A 17,913-nucleotide genomic window follows, 5' to 3' on the forward strand; every position below is an offset into this window, starting at 1 on the left:
TAAGACTCTACCTGCTAATGCAGGGGTCACGGGTTCAATCCCTGGCCCAGGAAGATCCCTCATGCTGCGGAGCAGCTTAGCTCATGCACCTCAGCTATTGAGCCCACACACCCTGGAGCCCCTACTCTGCAACAAGAGAAGCTATTGCAATGAGAAACCTGTGCACTGCCAACAGAGGAGCAGCCCCGGCTCGCCACAACTAGAGAAAGCTCAAGAGCAGCAGTAGACCCAGCATGGCCAAAAGTAAGTTAATTAATTAATTTTAAAAAACATTAAGCTCCTTCTGGCTCCTCCTCTCCCATGGATCACAAGTCACTGGCTGGGGAGACGGGAGGTCACAGTAAAGCCGTTTTCCTCCCCATCTTGCTGGTCCCACCCTGCAGCTGCCCACACCCTGACCCAATATATCAGGCAGAAATCACAAGTAATGATCCCCTGCAGGGGTAGCACATGCAGGGCACTTGAGGGGACCCTGACTCACATTCACGCCAAAGTCTGGGGACGTGGAACTCCAGATGGCCCCAATGCTCGCAGCCGCCAGCATGGCCTCCACGGCATGCGCGCTGTTGGGCAAGTAGCCTGTGGAGAGGACACAGGGAGAACGCTTGGTCAGGGTGTGAGGATGCAGACTTCCAAAAGCACCTCCCAGAGCCAGGCGGGAGTGGGGAGAGGGGCTGGCTGTGAACGGCTCACAGAGTAGGGCCAGGCCCACCCCACCCACCTGGACAGCTCCTGCTCGGATGCTGCAATCACCTGCTGCCAGCCTGACCGCTTCCTGCCACCACCCCCTCCAACCCACTCCGATCAGTGACCCCTACAAGATCCGGTCTGGTCTCTTCTCCCTCCGCTCTGGCACTCACTCTGGGCTCAGTCATAATAGGCTGCCTTCAGTTCTTCAGTTGTTTGAAGTGCCTGCTGCCTCAGGGCCTTTGCATAGGTTGCATGAGCTGTCTAGACACTCCCACCCACACCAGCCCTCCCTACTGGGCACGCACGCATCCTTCAGCGCTGAATGCAAACGAAACTCCCTCAGGTAAGCCTTCTCCAAGGGCACTCCATGAACTCAGGTGCCCTGGCCAGTCACCATAAAGCATGCCATATTTCTCCCTCACCAGATTTCCCATAATAATCACCTAAGGAAAATCATAACTGGCAACTTATAACTGGTTCTCTTGCGAAGGCTGGGACTTTGCCTGTCTTGCTCTCTAGTTTACCAAATGCCTTCTGTCACACCCTGCAGATCAAGGCCCTGTGGCCGGCTGGTGGGTGGATGTTTGGATGGAGGGAGGAGAGGAGAGGCTGTAGGGGAATGAAGACAGAGCAGAGACATATACAAGCCTGAAAGGGGCTCAGGCCTGTCTTCAAGCAGGAGGCTGGGCTTCTACAGTAACAGAGGCAGAGAACCTTTATAGCCAAAGAGACTATGACTGATTAAACAGATTGTCTTAAATGCTCCAGAGGAAAGGATCTGTGCACAAAGCAGCCAGGAGCAGAAGGGCCAGGGCCTCCCCCGAGCACGGCTCCCTGGTTATACAAAAACCCTCTCTGCTTCAGCACCCCAGGCGCCCTGGACAGCTCTCCCCCTGCTCCTCCTCCCGCAGCTCTGAATCGCCTATTTGACAACAGCGGTGGGAACTTCCGTTTCTATGCATTCACCGCATCTCCCAGGCTGGGTGTCCCAGGGACATGAGCCCTACATCGCTCACTCAGTACCCAGGCTCCACCCAGCCCTGGCACATGGCAGACCCGTTGACAGGCATCTGCTGCTGAGGAAAGAGCTGGCTGTGAATGCAACTGACGTGTCTCCACCGTGCCACTGCCTGAGGCAGGGCGAGACTCACCACCCAGGGAGGTTGTGTGACCCTGCTGGCTCTGACACATGGCCAGGAGATACCCAATCCACAGATGAGGAAGAGTCGTGAGCAGCTCTAACTTTATCCGCAAAGCTCTCCAAGGATTTCCCCACGCAAGCCCCTCTGCACTGAGGCTTCCTCACACTCGCTTCTGGGAAGCACAGTCCCCAGTCCTGGTAACTGTCATCTGGTCAAATCAGTACTCTAGCTGCGACACTCAAGAAGCGGGGTGGCTGAGGGGGGTGGGGTGCCACCCAGGACCAGCCTGATGTTGAGGGGACAAGAACAAGGGAGCAGGTGTCCCCCAAAAAAGCATGGCCAAGAGGTGCCCCCATATACCCTGTTTTCTGTTTCTCCTTCTCAGAAGTGTTTGCTTCAAAGGGAGATTTTTTTTTTAAAATAAAAATAGGAGGGAAGAAAAATCACTGGAGGGTAGAAGAGCCTCTTGAGTTCCTTTTCTAGGCAGATTAAACTAGAGCGAGAAAAACCCAAGATATTGTGGTTTCAACACAAATGCCTGCTCTGACCCAGTACTCTCACGCAGTCATCCAATAAAATACTCATTCTACGCTACTGTGTGCCAGGCCCCCCGTGGACTGAGGTGGGGCCGTGAACAGAAGACAAAGCCGCGTCCTCTAGTCCCGGAGGAGGACCGACAGACAGACATGTGCACACACACACATACAAATAATCCCGTGATTTCAGGGAGCCAGTAAGGCGACAACTGTAAATGAGGTGCAGAGAGAGTGGCAGTGGATTTCTGCACAGGATGGCAGGGCCGGCCTCTGGGCAGAGACCTCAGTGAACCAGGGCGAACTCTTGGATCTACAGGGGAACACTCCATCCAGGGCTGAGACAGGCCCAGTCAGCTAACACTTAGTGAGTGCTCACTGCACACCCGGCTCCATCATCTGAGAAGGAGTCTCAGGGTCCAGCCCTTTCACACGGCTTACCCCAGGGTAAGGTCACCCTCTCTGCAAACACACGCCAAGCGCCAACTTTCAGTGAGACCCCTGGGAGAGGGGAGGTGGGTAACGGTTATACCAACATGCCCAGTGGCTTCTCCTGCTGACACCGTGGCCTGTGGTCCTGGTCCTATGACCCTTGGGGGCAGGGAGGGCAGCCTCACAGCTGGACGCCCCCCCCCCCCCCAGGCCTCGTGGACTTTAGAGCCAAACAGAGGAGACTGATGATCAAATAATCACAAAAACCGAACAGAAAATTACTTGGGTTGGCCAAAAAGTTCGTTCGGGTTTTTCTGTAAGCTGTTTGGCCAACCCAATACCAATGACACATTCTCTGAAGACAGAGGATGAGATGCCAACAGAGGATCCAATGGGGGCAACCCAGGGGCTTCCCTGAGTGACTCCTGAGGGTCCAACGGGGGCAACCAGGGGGCTTCCCTGAGTGACACTATTTGCAGGTAAAGTTACAGGCCAGTGGGAGGAGGCTGGCTCCCCACAAAGGATCTGCTGGACACTTCGGAGGACAGCAGTCAGGGAAGGACTGAGGAAAGGTGAGGGTGTGAGGAGGCAGGGAAGGAAGCAAGAATGCAAGGCCTGTGCAGACCTGCCCCTGGGGGCAGCAGGAGCTAGTGAGCTTTGGAGCAGGGGACAGACACCCTCAATGCCACGGGGGTTGGTGCCTTGAGCAAAGCCGTGTGGCCGTGTGGCCAGAGGACAGAGAAGCTCTCTCTTTGAGTTTAAGAATGAGATCTGATGTCTGATCCTGGAAGGAACAACTTAAACACTGACCCCAGCATCACAGCAAAAAGCACAAAGAACCCCAGCTGGCTGTGGACTGGAAATTGTCCCTGGACGCCTCCTCGTTACTGGCCCCACCCAGGATGCTGGAGGATGGGCAGGACTGAGAAGGCCCACCTGACTTCTCCACCCACGAGACATTCTGTACAACCAGTCAGGTCAGCCTCTCTGCCGCCCCATTTAAGATGAAGAAACTCGAGGTCCAGGGGAGGAGGAAGTTCTCGTTCAAATCCACAGGCCCAAAGGCAGCACCAAGTACAAAAAGAAAGCCACCTGACTCCAGGGAGCCTGGTACCCTCGAAGCTGCTAAACAGATTCTCACCAGGAAGGACTACATGGGAGAAGCCACGCTGAGTGAGACAACCCTGGTGGGGATCCCCAGGGACAGTGTGGCCACCCGCCTGGCATGAGGAAGCTGGGGCCCAGGGGTCCCGCTCCTATGCTGTAGCACCAAACAGTTACAATCGATTGTTTAACAGATCTGTGATGAGATGTCCTGGCCATGAAATTTCATGCCTCATTATTAAGTAACTCGGGGATTTCCATGGCGGTCTAGCAGTTAGGACTCCACTCTTTTGCTGCTGAGGGCCCAAGTTCAAGCCCTGGTCAGGGATCTAAGAACCCACAAGCAGCATGGCCCAAAAATAAAAAAATAAAAGTTAACTCCTTATTTAAAATAATCTCCAGAGGCCAAGTATTTTCACATACTTTATGTTAACAACCTTGTGAACTGAAGCTGTCTGCATGCATGCATGCTAAGTCACTTCAGTTGTGTCCGACTCTTCGCAACCCTAATGGACTATAGCCCTCCAGGCCCCTCTGTACATGGGATTCTCAAGGCAAGAATACTGGAGCAGGTTGCCATTTCCTTCTCCCGGGGATTAAACCTGAGTCTCTTGCATCTCCTACAATGGCAGATGAGTTCTTTACCACTAGCACCACCTGGGAAGCCCTCTCATTTAAATCAACAACCAGTTTTTTATAATGAAATTCTTTCCACATTAAAAAAAAACGAATTGGTGAATTTTCTCCCCTGGACCTCGGTTTTTCATCTGGGAAACGAGCAGGTTGGCGGCACCACCCATGACATCTGTGCGGCGGAGGAAATCTGTCAGGTGAGTCTCCACTGATAAAACTCCCTCTGCTGGGTTTTCAGGATCAGTCTACAGTCATGTCAATACAAGCAGCAGAAATCACAGCCTGGAAACTACCCTCCAAAATTCCTCCGAAAACCAGTGCGTTGGAGGTGGGCAGACGCAGAAAATGCAGCAGCCAGCTTTTCCCAGCCTTGGAAGAGTCAGTGGTAAAGAACCCAGCTGCCAATGAAGGACACATGAGACTCAGGTTCGATCCCTGAGTCACGAAGATCCCCTGGAGAAGGAAATGGCAACCTACTCCAAAATTTTTGCCTGGAGAAACCCATAGACAGAGGAGCCTGGCAGGCTACAGTCCATGGGGTTGCAGAGAGTCAGACATGACTGAGCATGCATGCAACTGATGAACTCTCTGGCTTGTGTTTCATTTAAGGACTACATTTTGGAACCTCCCTGGCAGTCCAGTGGCTAAGACTCAGTGCTCCCAAAGCAGGGGGCCCAGGTTCAGTCCCTGGTTAGGGAACTAGATTCTACATGCCACAAGTAAGAGTTTATACGCTACAACTAAAGATCCTATGCATCACAACTAAGAGTGGGCACAGTCCCATAAACAAAAAAATTTTTTTTAAAAAAGGACCATGTTTCATTAAAAAAAAAAATACATAGCTGTGAACACTGGCTCCCACTCAGCATGAAGACACGCTCACGCTGGGGCTGAGAGCTGAGGACCCTCACAGCCCAGCTCACTCCCGCCAGGCCATACTTTCAGTGATTTGTGCAGCACACGTAAACACAAGGCCATGGGCAACCTGACCCAGCTCCACCGCATTTCTTCCCAGCCACTCCCCTGTTCCCACAGTGACAGGAGCCAGAAATACCCACCAACGACCCGGTCTCCTCTCCTCACGCCCATCTTCCTCATCGCTGCTGCAAACAAAGCCACCTGTTGCCGCAACTCTTCAAAAGTCACCTTCGCAATCTCCTCCTTGCCTTCCCCTGGGAAGAGCAGAGGGATAGGTCATCCATGGACTGTCCTCTAAAGAGAGGCTCTGATCTTCGAAAAAGACACATGCACCCCAATGTGCTTAGTAGCACCATTTACAATAGCCAGGACATGGAAGCAAGCTAGATGTCCATCGACTCGTGAATGTATAAAGAAGATGTGGTATGTATACACAATGAAATATTACTCTGCCATAAAAAAGAACAAATTAGAGTCGGTTCCAGTGAGGTGGATGAACCTAGAGCCTGTTATACATTGTGAAATAAGTCAGAAAAAGAAAAACAAATATACTATATTAATACATATGTACGGAATCTAGAAAAACAATATCGATGAACCTATTTGCAGGGAAGGAAAGGAGATGCAGATGCAGAGAATGGACTTGCGGACACAGCAGGGAAGCGAGAGCGTGAGGCGAAGGGAGAAGGAAGCATCAACATATATCCACTATCGGGTGTAAGATGGACAGCTGGTGAGAAGTGACTGTGTAGCACACGGAGGCCAGTCTGGCACTGTGATGACCTGGAGGGATGGGATGGGGGAAGGGGAGGGAGGCGAGGAAGGAAGGGGATGTATGTAGAATCATGGCTGATTTGTGTTGTCGTATTTCAGAAACCACCTCGACATGGTAAAAAAATATTTTTTTAGTTTAAAAAAAACAAAAAAAGATTCTAGGGAATTCCATGGTGGTCCACTGGTTAGGGCTCTATGCTTCCACTGCAGGGGGCTTGGGGCTGATCCCTGGTTAGGGAACTAAGATCCCACACTGCACACAACCAAAAAACAAAATAAATTTTTCAAAAAAGAGAGAGAGACTCTGAGTCACAGACATGTTGAAACTCACACCTGTACAAATACAGGTTAGAAAACATGCCTGGGAGACGCTACACAGATGCAGAGAATGCAAAACAAGATACAGATTTACCCAACGTTACGGAAAAGAAAAGCTGTGGGAAAGGGCACCTCTGAGACACATGCTCAGAATCTGCCATTTAAAAATTTCTTTTTTTACTATTGGCAATGCTTCTATAAAGTGAAGAATTCTTTGATCAGGTTGTGATTTTTTTAATATATATAACTTTCCAAGGGCTGGGGGAGGAAAAGGGAAAATCAATGTTGAGTGGGTACAGAGTCTCAGTGAGAAAGTTCCAGAGATTTACTGCATGGCAATGTGAATATATTTAACACCACTGAACTGGACACTCAAAAAATGGTTAAGATGGTGAAGTTACTATTTTATGTTCTCATCACACACGTGTACACACACACACACACACATAAAACCCAAAGGTCCCAAGATATTGTTTGGAAATAAGATATCAGATTCTGAATGCTTCAGAACCGGGACTTCCCTGCCAGTCCAGTGGTTAGAACTCCACGCTTCCAGGGCAGAGGGCCAGGGTTCAACCCCTGGTCCAGGAACTAAGATCTCTAATGTCACCTGGTGCAGCCAAAATATTAAAACAAAAAACACACACTAAGAGAGGAAAAGGGGACTCACGTGCGACGTAAAGGGCCACTCGGTCGTTTTCTTTGTGTTGCAGGAGGTTTTCTGCATAGTTGAGGCGACTGCCTTTGAACCACTCAGGCACATCGGCGATCCCTTTGGAAGTGTCCACGACCTAGAGGGACAACGGCAAACCAAGACACACATGCACGAGAGGGTAACACCAAGGATGCGCACGAGGGACTCCGCATCCCAGGAAGCCAACTAACCAACCAGCCCAAGCGACACTAGATCGTTTTATGGACAGAACGCTGACCTGGCCCAAAGTCTGGAAAGTGAAAATAGAAATGAATCCAGTACAGTGTCCCTGACAGCTGCTGAAAGATCTTAAGCATTCTCACCAAGGGAAAAAAAAAAGGTTACCTGTGTGAGGTGATGACTGTGTCAATTACCTTGGTAATCATTCCACAAGATGTCATCACATGTACACTTGAAATACATAATTATACACAGCAATTATTCCTTGCTAATGTTAAAAAAAATTAATGCCAACGGAAAACACCATCCCCACTCATTTACTCCGTCAACAATTATTAAGCCCCTACTTTATGAAAGATGCTGATGAGAGAAAGTAAATAAGACAGACATGGCAGCCACCGAGCGTTCCAGGTGTAACCAGGAGCATGGAAACCAGGGGGTCAAAGTGCAGGGCCTACCTGACCCTCCCACCACAGCTTTCAGAAAGCAGGATCCCTGCTCTGTACTCAGGGGCTGGAACCTTGGTTTTCTTCCCCAAGTGCCTGCAGAAGAACCTTTCAGAATGGCTCACCTCACAATGAAACCAACAACACAACAAATGGTTATCTGAATAACAGAGTTCCCAGTCCCTGGATAGTTATTGAGCATAAAGAGCTTGGATTTTTCCTCTAAAATCCAGGTTAAGAACATCCCTGGTGGTCCAGTGGTTAAGACTGAGCTTCTACTGCAGTGGGGGGGACGGGTTTGATCCCTGGTCAGGGAACTAAGATCCCACATGCTGCACCGCCAAAAATAAAATCCAAGTTAACAACAAAACTGATAGTTTAAAAAACAATTATGTGAATGCATGTAGCATCGTTGAAAATTTTGTGTTGTGTGTATTTTACCACAACTCTAATAATTTTTATTAAAACAAAAACAAAGTGATGCCCTACTCTTAGGATCACTCAGAGTGGCAAGACAGGGCCTGGGATCCATGCTCACTGGAGGGCTCCAAGTCTGCAGAGTACCCATGAGGTCCTTGACCCCAAAACAATCCCCCAGCAATTCTCTGAGGCAATGACTTTTTCCCACTGTTGTGAGGATTTAAAATAAGATAGGATTTAGTCTTCCCCCAAATTAACACTTCATCTTGAATCATAACCACGATCCCCCCAAATTAATGATTTTGCAATGTAGAAAAGAATGTGTAAGTGAAATTTCTACTTACCTCATCATACATGCATGAGAAGACAATTCCACTGAATTTCCAGAATTCTGCCCAGAAATCTGAATACGACTCAACTGACCAATGATACAAGTCATCATAATTTTCTGGGAAAAAAAAAAGACATATAGCTCAGATAAATCTTAGGAGGAAACTTAGTTCAATGACAAGATGGAGTTACATGTGTCTGAAGGCTTCAAAGGCATCTGATGAGAAAGGATCTTGGGAGAGCAGGGCACCTTAGTCTTTGCTGAAGCAAACCCACCACTGCTAGTCCCCTAAAAGAACCAAAGCAATGAGGCAGCTGATTTTTCATCTTAACCAGCATGCCTAAGACCATGGACTCTGGACCCAGAAGGCCTGGGTTCAAATCCCGGCTCGGCCATTTGTTAGCTGTGAGGCTTCAGGCAAGCTCTGTAAGTCCTATGTCTCTGTTTCCCCATCCGTGAAATGGAAATGATTAATAACAACCTGCTTCACAGGGCAAATATGAGGATTTCAATGAGGCCAGGTATAAAATACTTAGGGGCTTCCCAGGTGGTACTAGTGGTAAAGAATCTACCTGCCAATGCTGGAGATGCACAGTTGATCCCTGGGTCGGGAAGATTTCCTGGAGGAGGGCATGGCAACACACTCCAGTATTCCTGCCTGGAGAATCCCACGGACAGAGGAAGCTGGCAGCCTACAGTCCAGAGTCACAAAGAATTGGACACGACACTTTGGCCACCTCATGCAAAGAGTTGACTCATTGGAAAAGACTCTGATGCTGGGAGGGATTGGGGGCAGGAGAAGAAGGGGATGACCAGGGATGAGATGGCTGGATGGCATCACTGACTCGATGAACGCGAGTCTGAGTGAACTCCGGGAGTTGGTGATGGACAGGGAGGCCTGGCGTGCTGCAGTTCATGGGGTCGCAAAGAGTCGGACATGACTGAGCGACTGAACTGAACTGAACTGAAAGTGACTTAACACATTATTATACCCTACAAACTCAGAAAACCTAAACAGATTTGAAAATTCAGTCCAGTACTGGAAGCTTGCCAATGACTCTTCATGCCAAGACAACGCTACGGGGATTTTTTTGTATTATTTACTTATTCTGATTTTTGAGTAAGTGCTACAGTCACAGGATTCAAAATTACAAAGTAAATAAAAGATTACATGGTTAAAGAGAAAAAAAAAATGCCTCCCTCTCTCTTACCCCCACAACCCTCTAACTTTTCTGGTCCAGAGGTAACCAGTCATAGAGATTTTTCTGTGTGTGACCTTGCAGATTTTATGTGTCAGCAAATACATCCCTCTGCCTCCCACTTTTACACAAATGGAGGCACGTTCTTCTCAGCAGGTTCTAATCCTGGAACCATGGGCAAGTCCAGTCCCCTTTGGCCTTTTTAATCTCAGTATGTTTTCGACAGGACTTAAAATTCATCCACCAGCGCCCCCAGGGATGATAACAGTCCAGCAGGAAGCTGACCAACAAGTCAAGTTCTCTCACTGCATCACTCAACTACAGCTTTCATCATCCTCACTGGGGGTGTATCCAGAGGATGACACATAGTGATCCCTGCCCTTAGCAGTGTCCCTCCTCCATGTGGCGTTCAGTAAATTTTTTTTAAAAAGAGTTCTTTTTTTTTTTTTTTTGGCTGCACCAGATCTTAGTTATGGCAGTGGGATCTAGTACCCTGACCAGGGATCGAACCTGAGGCCCCGGCATTAGAAGCTCAGTCCTAGCCATGGGACCACCAGGGAAGTCCCGGCATCCAGTATTTATCTGTTCTCGGTCATGCTGGACACAGGAGCCGGAGGAAGAGAGCAATCGCTGAGAGCCAGGGTGGCAGGGGCAGGGGGCTAGGACCAGGGAGGAAGCCAAGAGCCCAGGCCATGGGGCATCTCTGGCAGCAGAGATCAGAACAAAGGGGGAAGAGTCAGCATAGCTGTGATGAGGGGAAGGGGGGTGCCTTAGAGCTCTGAGTTCAAGAAAGAGAAGCTGCTGTCCCAGCAATGATGCCTGCCTGTCCTCCAGACCCTACCAGAGAACCTCCCCCGAGCCCTGCCCTGTATCTACTCAACCCAGGAGCCACAGTCCAGGTCGATCAAGCTCACAGGGAAAGATGCCAGGGATGGTTGCATCTGGGAGCCTGGAGCCAGCCCTGACTCTCAACACAGTGCTTGGGGACCTCAGAGAGGCCACGCTGTCTCTCTGGAACTGTTTCTCCAGAGTGTCATCTGGAAATGGGCTGGAGACAGCACCGGGTCCTATAGTGCAGGGTTAACCTGCCCCCCAGGGCCAGGCTGAATGACTGGCTTCAAACCTCAGCTCTTGTCACTTACTAGACAGTGACCTTGGGCTGGCTGCTTCACCTCTCTGAGCCTCAGCATCCTCACCTGTGACACAGGGACAACTGCAGAGAGCATGCTGCTCAGACACTGGCTTCAGGGCCGACCACCCGGGTGCAAGTCCTGCCGCTCTCTAAACTGGCTGATGTCACCCAAGTCATTAATCTTCTCTGGGCCTCTGTCTCTTCCAAGTAAGATAATGGTACTTACCGTGGGGTCACTGCAAGGACTAAGAACAGTGCTTGTCAGAGAGGAGGGCCCAAGCTTGTTACCCTGAGCATCACTCGTGACACAAGATGGGCCTCCTGGCCGCACCACACGAGCTCAGACAAGGAGACAGGGATGAAAAAGCACATGTTAGCAGGAGCCTGCTGCCATGTTCCCCGTCAAGGGAGGCAGTGCCAGGCCCAGGGCGCTTCTCCAGCAGCAGAGCCTCTGGAAGGCCTGGGGGAAACCGCACTAGACAAACAGGCCCTGCAGGTCCTCCCTCTCCCAGGCTTTTTTTTTTAATCATCTTGGTCCTCACAAATTGCAAAGAGCTCTGGCACCAAACCAACCACCCCCTGCCCAGGCTGACACAAGAGATGGAGCTGGAGCTTGAAACGCAGGCCTCCCCTGAAGACCTTGATAGCCCATCACAAACTGCATCCCCAACAGCATCTAGCAGGGTGGAGGAATGTAACCAGCCTGCCGACCAAGGAGCTGGAGGTCACAATACCATCTCAACTTCACAATGACCCATGGAAAAGTAGGTGGAGTTTGTGCCCAAACTCTCCCACCGTCCACAACTCTCCAGTCAAGCAGGGACTCCGGGGCTTCTGTTCGCACACATACATCCCAACCTGGGCTCAGAGGCTATGATCCAGACACCTGAGTGACCAACCACAGGCATGTCTCATTCAGTCTGCACTATGCTCAGAAAGAAACAGAAGCAGCTGATACTAAATTTGGGTTTCCGAATGAAATTCAGAATTTCTGACTTCTCCCAAGAAGACAGGCATCTTGATTGTGGGAGCTGGCCAACAGGTGTCCCCTCCCTGCCCCCGGCTGAGCCAGGCTGATCCAACGAACCAACCAGCTGTTACGGAAATGACCGAGTGCCTTGTGAGGCTGGGTCAGAAGGTCATAAGGGCACTGCAGTTCTTGTTGTCATGATCACCTGCTCTGCAAGAAGCCAGTGACCATGCTGGGAGGACACTCAAGCAGTCCTAGGTGGCAAGCAGCAGAGGCCTCCTGCCCACAACCAGCAATGACTCACTGCCACGTGGGCCAGCCCCTGAATAGTGTGGCTGCCAGCCCCGGTCCAGCCTTCAGATGAGAAGAGATAGACAAAGCCTTCAGAGACCCAGAGCTAGAACTGTCCAGCTAAGCCCCTCCCAGAAGCCCGGCCCGTGGAAACTGAGAGATAATAAACGTCTACTGTCGTTTACTGTCACTAAGTCCTGGGGTGATTTGCAATGAAGCAACAGGCAGCGGTCACACAACACGGTGACAAACAGCTAAACAGGTAACAGCCGCCCCACCTGGCCCTTCACACACGTGAGAAGCAACCTAATACCGCAGCTCAGGGCACTGACTCCAGCCCTACTGGTCACTGCTCCAAGACCTCAGCCAAGACTCTAAGCCTCCAGCTTCTCAGCTGAGAACCTTGATGAAAGCCCCATCTATCTGGCCAGATTACTGAGGAATAAGTTAGTTAATCCATGCAAAGTTCCCAAATGAGGCCTGGCGTATAGGAAGGGCTCACTAAACATTCACTGTTAACTAATATCTCATCACCTGCCTGGTCCCTGCAGGCCTCTGAGTTTGTAAGCCCCGCTTACAAACTGGCTTCTTCACTGGCTTCTTCCTCCCCACCTGTGAAAATTCTGACCCGCCTACACCTTTCACATCTCAGCTCAAGGGCCTGTCAGCCCCCTTTAGCAGCATCCTAATAGCCCCGGAGCTCAGAAGGTGTGCAGCACATGCCCCTACACCCGCTGCTCAGCGCTGCTAGCTTTGTGAGAGCCTTCTCCCCACAAAGACACTTGAGCTGTTTGAGAAGGGAGACCAAGCCTTCTTTGTGTTGCCCAGCTTTCCCCCAGATGCTGGCACGCAGAGATGAGTTGCAGTTTGTGACGTAAAGACACTTGGCCCAGTCCTCCAGAAGAGCGTGTACTGGGACTTCCCTGGTGGTCCAGTGGCTAAGGCTCTGGGCTCCCAATGCAAGGGGGCAGGGTTCGACCCCTGGTCAGGGAACTAGATCCCACATGCTGCAACACAGAACGAAGACCCCACGTGCTGCAGCTAAAAGACCTGCTGCTGCTAAGTTGCTTCAGTCGTGTCCGACTCTGTGCGACCCCAGAGACGGCAGCCCACCAGGCTCCTCTGTCCCTCAGATTCTCCAGGCAAGAATACTGGAGTGGGCTGCCATTTCCTTCTCCAATGCATGAAAGTGAAAAGTGAAAGTGAAGTCGTGCCCGACTCTTAGCGACCCCATGGACTGCAGCCTACCAGGCTCCTCGATCCATGGGATTTTCCAGGCAAGAGCACTGGAGTGGGGTGCCATTGCCTTCTCTGAAAAGACCTAGCACAGTCAAATAAATATATATATATATATTTTTTTTTAATGGCTCTGTATAAAAAGCAAAAAGTAATGCGTACCATAAAGCTGGTGGCCTCCCCTAATGACCGAGAGCTGGTACATGCAGTATGCCCCCTGGGGCCTTGCAAACAAGGCCAAGTGTCACAGGCACATGTGCTGGGCTGGGGCTGCAGGCTGCCCCCAAGGTCTGCACCCAGAGGACCCCAAGGTCTAGGTGAGCATGCTGTGGATTCCCAGATGAACTCTGCTGGAAGCCATGACGAGAGCCAACCAACCTACGGTTCTGGTCCTGGAAGAGACTGCATAGTTCCACAGAGGCCCTGCCCCTCCAAAACACAAGGATAGATCTCCCACTGACACCGGTCTTGAGGGGCTGGGGAATGCCCCCCAACTCATCCCATCTCAGGGTTGCAGTAGGGCTGAGCCAGCCTGTGAGGACGCATCCCTTGCTCTCTCCCTACATCCAGACAAGAGCATTGCTCAGTGCTGCCCACCAGCCACACACCAGCCACCGCTGATGGCACAGACAACACAAGTTCAAGGGAGCTGTGTTTAAGCAAATAAGAAGGCTCACAAATAGGGGATTCCCTGATGGTCCAGTGGGTACGACTCCATGCTTCCACTGCAGGGGGCACAGGTTCAATCCCTGGTCAGGAAACGAAGATCCCACATGCCTCATAGACCAAAAATAAAAAAACATGCTCACAACTAAACGAAAAGGCAAGACAGGATAAAAGTCCAAATTATATGCAATTGGAGAGAGAGAAAAAGAAAGTGGTCAAAGAGAATAATCAGAGAAGACAGCGTTTGAGTTGGCTCCTAAAGCAAAGCCCAAAATGTCCAGGGCCAGGCCTGTGGAAAGGAGAGAAGCAGGGTGGGTTAACCATCAGGAGTAGAAGAGGAGGAAGAGAAAAAAAAACCAAGGTCTAAAGCACTCCCAGACCAAGAGAGGAGCCCCACTCAGCTCAGCTGATGCCGCCTGTGGGGACATGAACCCATCATCACGGGCCAGTGGGTTTGCCAAAGAAGCTGGAAATCTTGCTTTTCCTATGCAGTCTCTCAAGGAGACTGTAACTCAGTGTGAGAAGCCCAAACTAAGTCTGCAGGTTCACCCTGGCCAGCAGGCCACCAGTCCCAGCCTTGAAGGGCAGACAGGAGTTGGGCAGACAGTCTGGGGGCTACTGGTGCCTGCCAGTGTCTGCTCAGCCACCCCCACCGGCCAGGTGTGGCACAGCGCTCAGCCTGATTGCCCTCACGCCCACCCAATGATGTTGGTCCTCTCATTATGCCCATTTTACAGATGAGGGAAACCAAGGCTCAGGAGATCCGATGACTTCCCTCTGACCACACAGCTAGTAAGTGGCAGAGCCAGTTCAGGATCCCGGCAGTGAGGTGACAGCTCAGCCTCAGGCATCTCACAGGACTGCCCTTCTGTGAAATCATTTTTGTAAAGCGTCAGGGAGAACAGCTGGCAGAAGAAAAAGAGACATGGAATCAAGGCACGGAAACACAAAAACAGGATGTGGTTCCACTCCTGGCTCTTGGTGGGAATCAAGTCTATGCCCCAGGGAGTTTCCTGGCGGTCCAGTGGTTGGAACTCTGTGCTCTCACTGCCGAGGGCCCAGGTTCAATCCCTGGAGGGGGAACTAAGATCCCAGAAGCCATGCAGTGTAACCAAAAAGAAACAACTCTGTCCCCCAATCCAACACACATTAACTTACCAACTATTACCTGAAAAAAAGGCCTAGAGAGTAATAAGCCACACCTGTCTCCAGTGAGCAGGCAGCAAGGAGAAGGAGGGAGCTGGATGAGCAAGGGAAAGGGCTACCTGTGGAAGCTATGACGCCCACTGTGCTGTGGAGGACATGGAAGCTGCCAGGTGGCAGGATGTGCAAATCCATGGTCAACAAGGAGCCATTGTGAGTCTCAGAGCCCAGGTGTGGCCAACCAGACCTTCGCTTCAAGGCTGCTCAGGCAAAGCCCGCAGGCAGCAGGTACTAAAGAGAAGAGAAGCAGGAAAGAGGAAAACCAGCCAGGGTTCAGGGAAGAGGAAACCAGGGCCCTCAAGGAGATGCGGGCACTGGGGTGGAAAGGGGACCATGCTGGAAGGCAGACGACCCAAGTCTCCATTCCTGTGGGGCTCCCTGAGGACAGTGATGCCACCAACAGAAACACAGGAGTCCCTGCAGCCGGCAGAGGGGCGAGACGAGGGGGAAAGGGTCACAATGAGATGAAAAATCGTTGAGGGGAGGATGCAGGAAGTAGGTGGACAGCCAGGTAGAGCTGAGGGAAAGCTTCTCACTCAGAAAAGGGCTATCTCACCCAGGTGGCTCCTGAGGACAGGGAGGGAGCTGGAAGGGGGGTACTGGGCTAGGTTCAGTTTGGGGCTAGGTGTGTAAACACATAAAGGGAAGGAGTTCCACCCCAATCCCAGAGACAGCCTCCTGCCTGAGCATCACCCATCTCCTCGATGCCCAGAATCCAGGCTGGCCTCTAGCAGGGTCAGCCTGGCAGGGCAGGGGAAGGGGGGGGGGGGGGGGGGGGGCGCCGTGAGGGGTCAGCACCAGGTAATGTGGCTGCCAAGTGACCCATCCCTCAACAGAAGGGAGGAGCTAAGGGTCAAAGAAGACCTGGGTCAGAGAGACAGAAGCCCCCGGTATGGGAGGGCAAGACTCCAGGGAGCACTCCTCACAGGTAGGAATGCCTACCAAGGGCTCTCTCAGTCCACAGGGGTTCCAAGACCAGAGGGGCTACCCTACCAGAGAGATGGATACTGCAGAGAAGAGGGGACTGGCCCCCCGAAAAGAGAGGAAGTGACACCCCGCACAGACACGGGCAAAACCCCACAGTCAGAAGATGTCCCACCCCCTAGGGAGGGGTCCCACCCCATAGGGAGGGGGCGCGCCCCCTGTCCAGTGGCTCCTCCAACCCCCAGAGGCGGGAAGATGAAAATCAGGAGACCATTCCAACAATTAAGATGGGCCCTGACCCCAACGTCCAGGAAAAGGGGGGCTCCCGGGACTCCGGGAGCAGTGTCTCTCTGCCAAGTGATCCCTCGGACGGCCAAGGGAGGAGCCCGATTTCTGAAAGCCCCTGGTCCAGCCAAGAGCTGGCCGGAGAGCCCCCCAGGACGCGCACCCCGCGCTCACCCAGTGCCAGGCCGCAGGCGGCGCCCACGGCCGCCCGAAAGCGGTCCATCTGCGTGTTCCTCTTGCTGTCAGGCTCCCACATCACCTGGCACTCTAGGATCTGCTCCCGCCCGGCTCGCGGCTCTTTGGACATGACTGCGGCGGGGAAGGCCGGCGGGAAGGCCGGGGCTACTCGGGAGACCGGGATCAGGCCGCGGACCGAGCCGGGGACGGCGGCAGAGGCCGGGGAGCGGGACCCCGTGTGAGCGGCAAGGCGGACGTGGAGCAACTGCACGCGGAGCAGCCGCCCCGCCCGGACTCCCAGCGAGCCCCGCCCCACAAAGCTCCCGGCCTTCGACGGCCCCGCCTCTCCGAATGTAACCCTCCGCGGGCGCCGCGCCTCGAAAAGGAGTGCTGCCGCTGCTCCGGGACTACAACCTGCGCACGCCCACGCGGTGGTGCCGCGCAGGCGCGTTGTGCTCGGCTCCCCAGCCTCACCTGGAGCGCGAAGGGGTTAAACCAGGGCCGGAAGGCGAGGTCGAGACCGCAGGCTCGTTCATCTGTTCTTTCGTTCTCGATTGATTTTTTTTTTTCTTTTTTTCTTTTTGGTCCTACCCGTATTTACCGAGCACCTGCTGGGTACCGGGCACTGTGCAGGCTTTGCAGATACATCACCGAGCGAAGCGTAATTCCTGCCCTCAGTCAACAAGAGATAAGGGGTGGGGGACAGGTGTGGGGAGGAGCAGGGTCAATCAACAAATACATTGTATAAATGTCATACATAGTATAATACGTACAATCAAAAACTACACCAATGAGTATCATACATAAAAAAGAGTAATATTCACGTAATAAAAGGTAATAAGTGCTATGAAAAATCAGGGAAGGGTAGAAAACATGGGAGGAGTGTTTTTATTTGAAAAAGGTTGTCAGGGAAGGTCCCATTAAAAAGGTTATTATATCAATAACTTGAGGTAGGAGTGAGCTACTTAGTAACCTGGAGGAAAGTTTCGGGGCAGAAGGAACAGCAGGTGCTAAGGTCCTGAGGCAGGAGAGTGTTGGATGTGGTTAGTGAGCTAACTGAGAGGCCAGTGTCTTTTCATTTGAGACCTAGAGTAGAAGACGAGGTCAATGAAGGAAGAGGGGGAAGCTCAGGTGGGTTCCTGGAGACCAGTGAAGATTTTGGCTTTTACCTTGGGTATCACAAGACCACTGCAAGGTTGTGAGCTGAAGGACATA

The 17,913-nt window shown here is 51.8% G+C and overlaps 1 protein-coding gene across 1 annotated transcript in view; it reads right to left on the reverse strand.

Moving 5' to 3' along the window:
* AACS (acetoacetyl-CoA synthetase) overlaps nucleotides 1-16,929 on the reverse strand; it is a 53,429-nt gene extending 36,500 nt beyond the window's left edge. Inside the window, exons 1-5 of the mRNA XM_052654389.1 lie at nucleotides 16,696-16,929; nucleotides 8,629-8,732; nucleotides 7,215-7,335; nucleotides 5,593-5,706; nucleotides 482-579 (exon numbers count right to left, since the gene is read on the reverse strand). Coding sequence (XP_052510349.1) covers nucleotides 482-579; nucleotides 5,593-5,706; nucleotides 7,215-7,335; nucleotides 8,629-8,732; nucleotides 16,696-16,828 — 570 coding nt within the window. The 5' untranslated portion in view covers nucleotides 16,829-16,929. The remainder of the gene's footprint in view (nucleotides 1-481; nucleotides 580-5,592; nucleotides 5,707-7,214; nucleotides 7,336-8,628; nucleotides 8,733-16,695) is intronic.
* Nucleotides 16,930-17,913: the final 984 nt, after the last annotated feature.

This window comes from Budorcas taxicolor, chromosome 17, assembly GCF_023091745.1.
Source record: "Budorcas taxicolor isolate Tak-1 chromosome 17, Takin1.1, whole genome shotgun sequence".
NCBI classification, from domain to species: Eukaryota; Metazoa; Chordata; class Mammalia; order Artiodactyla; family Bovidae; genus Budorcas; species Budorcas taxicolor.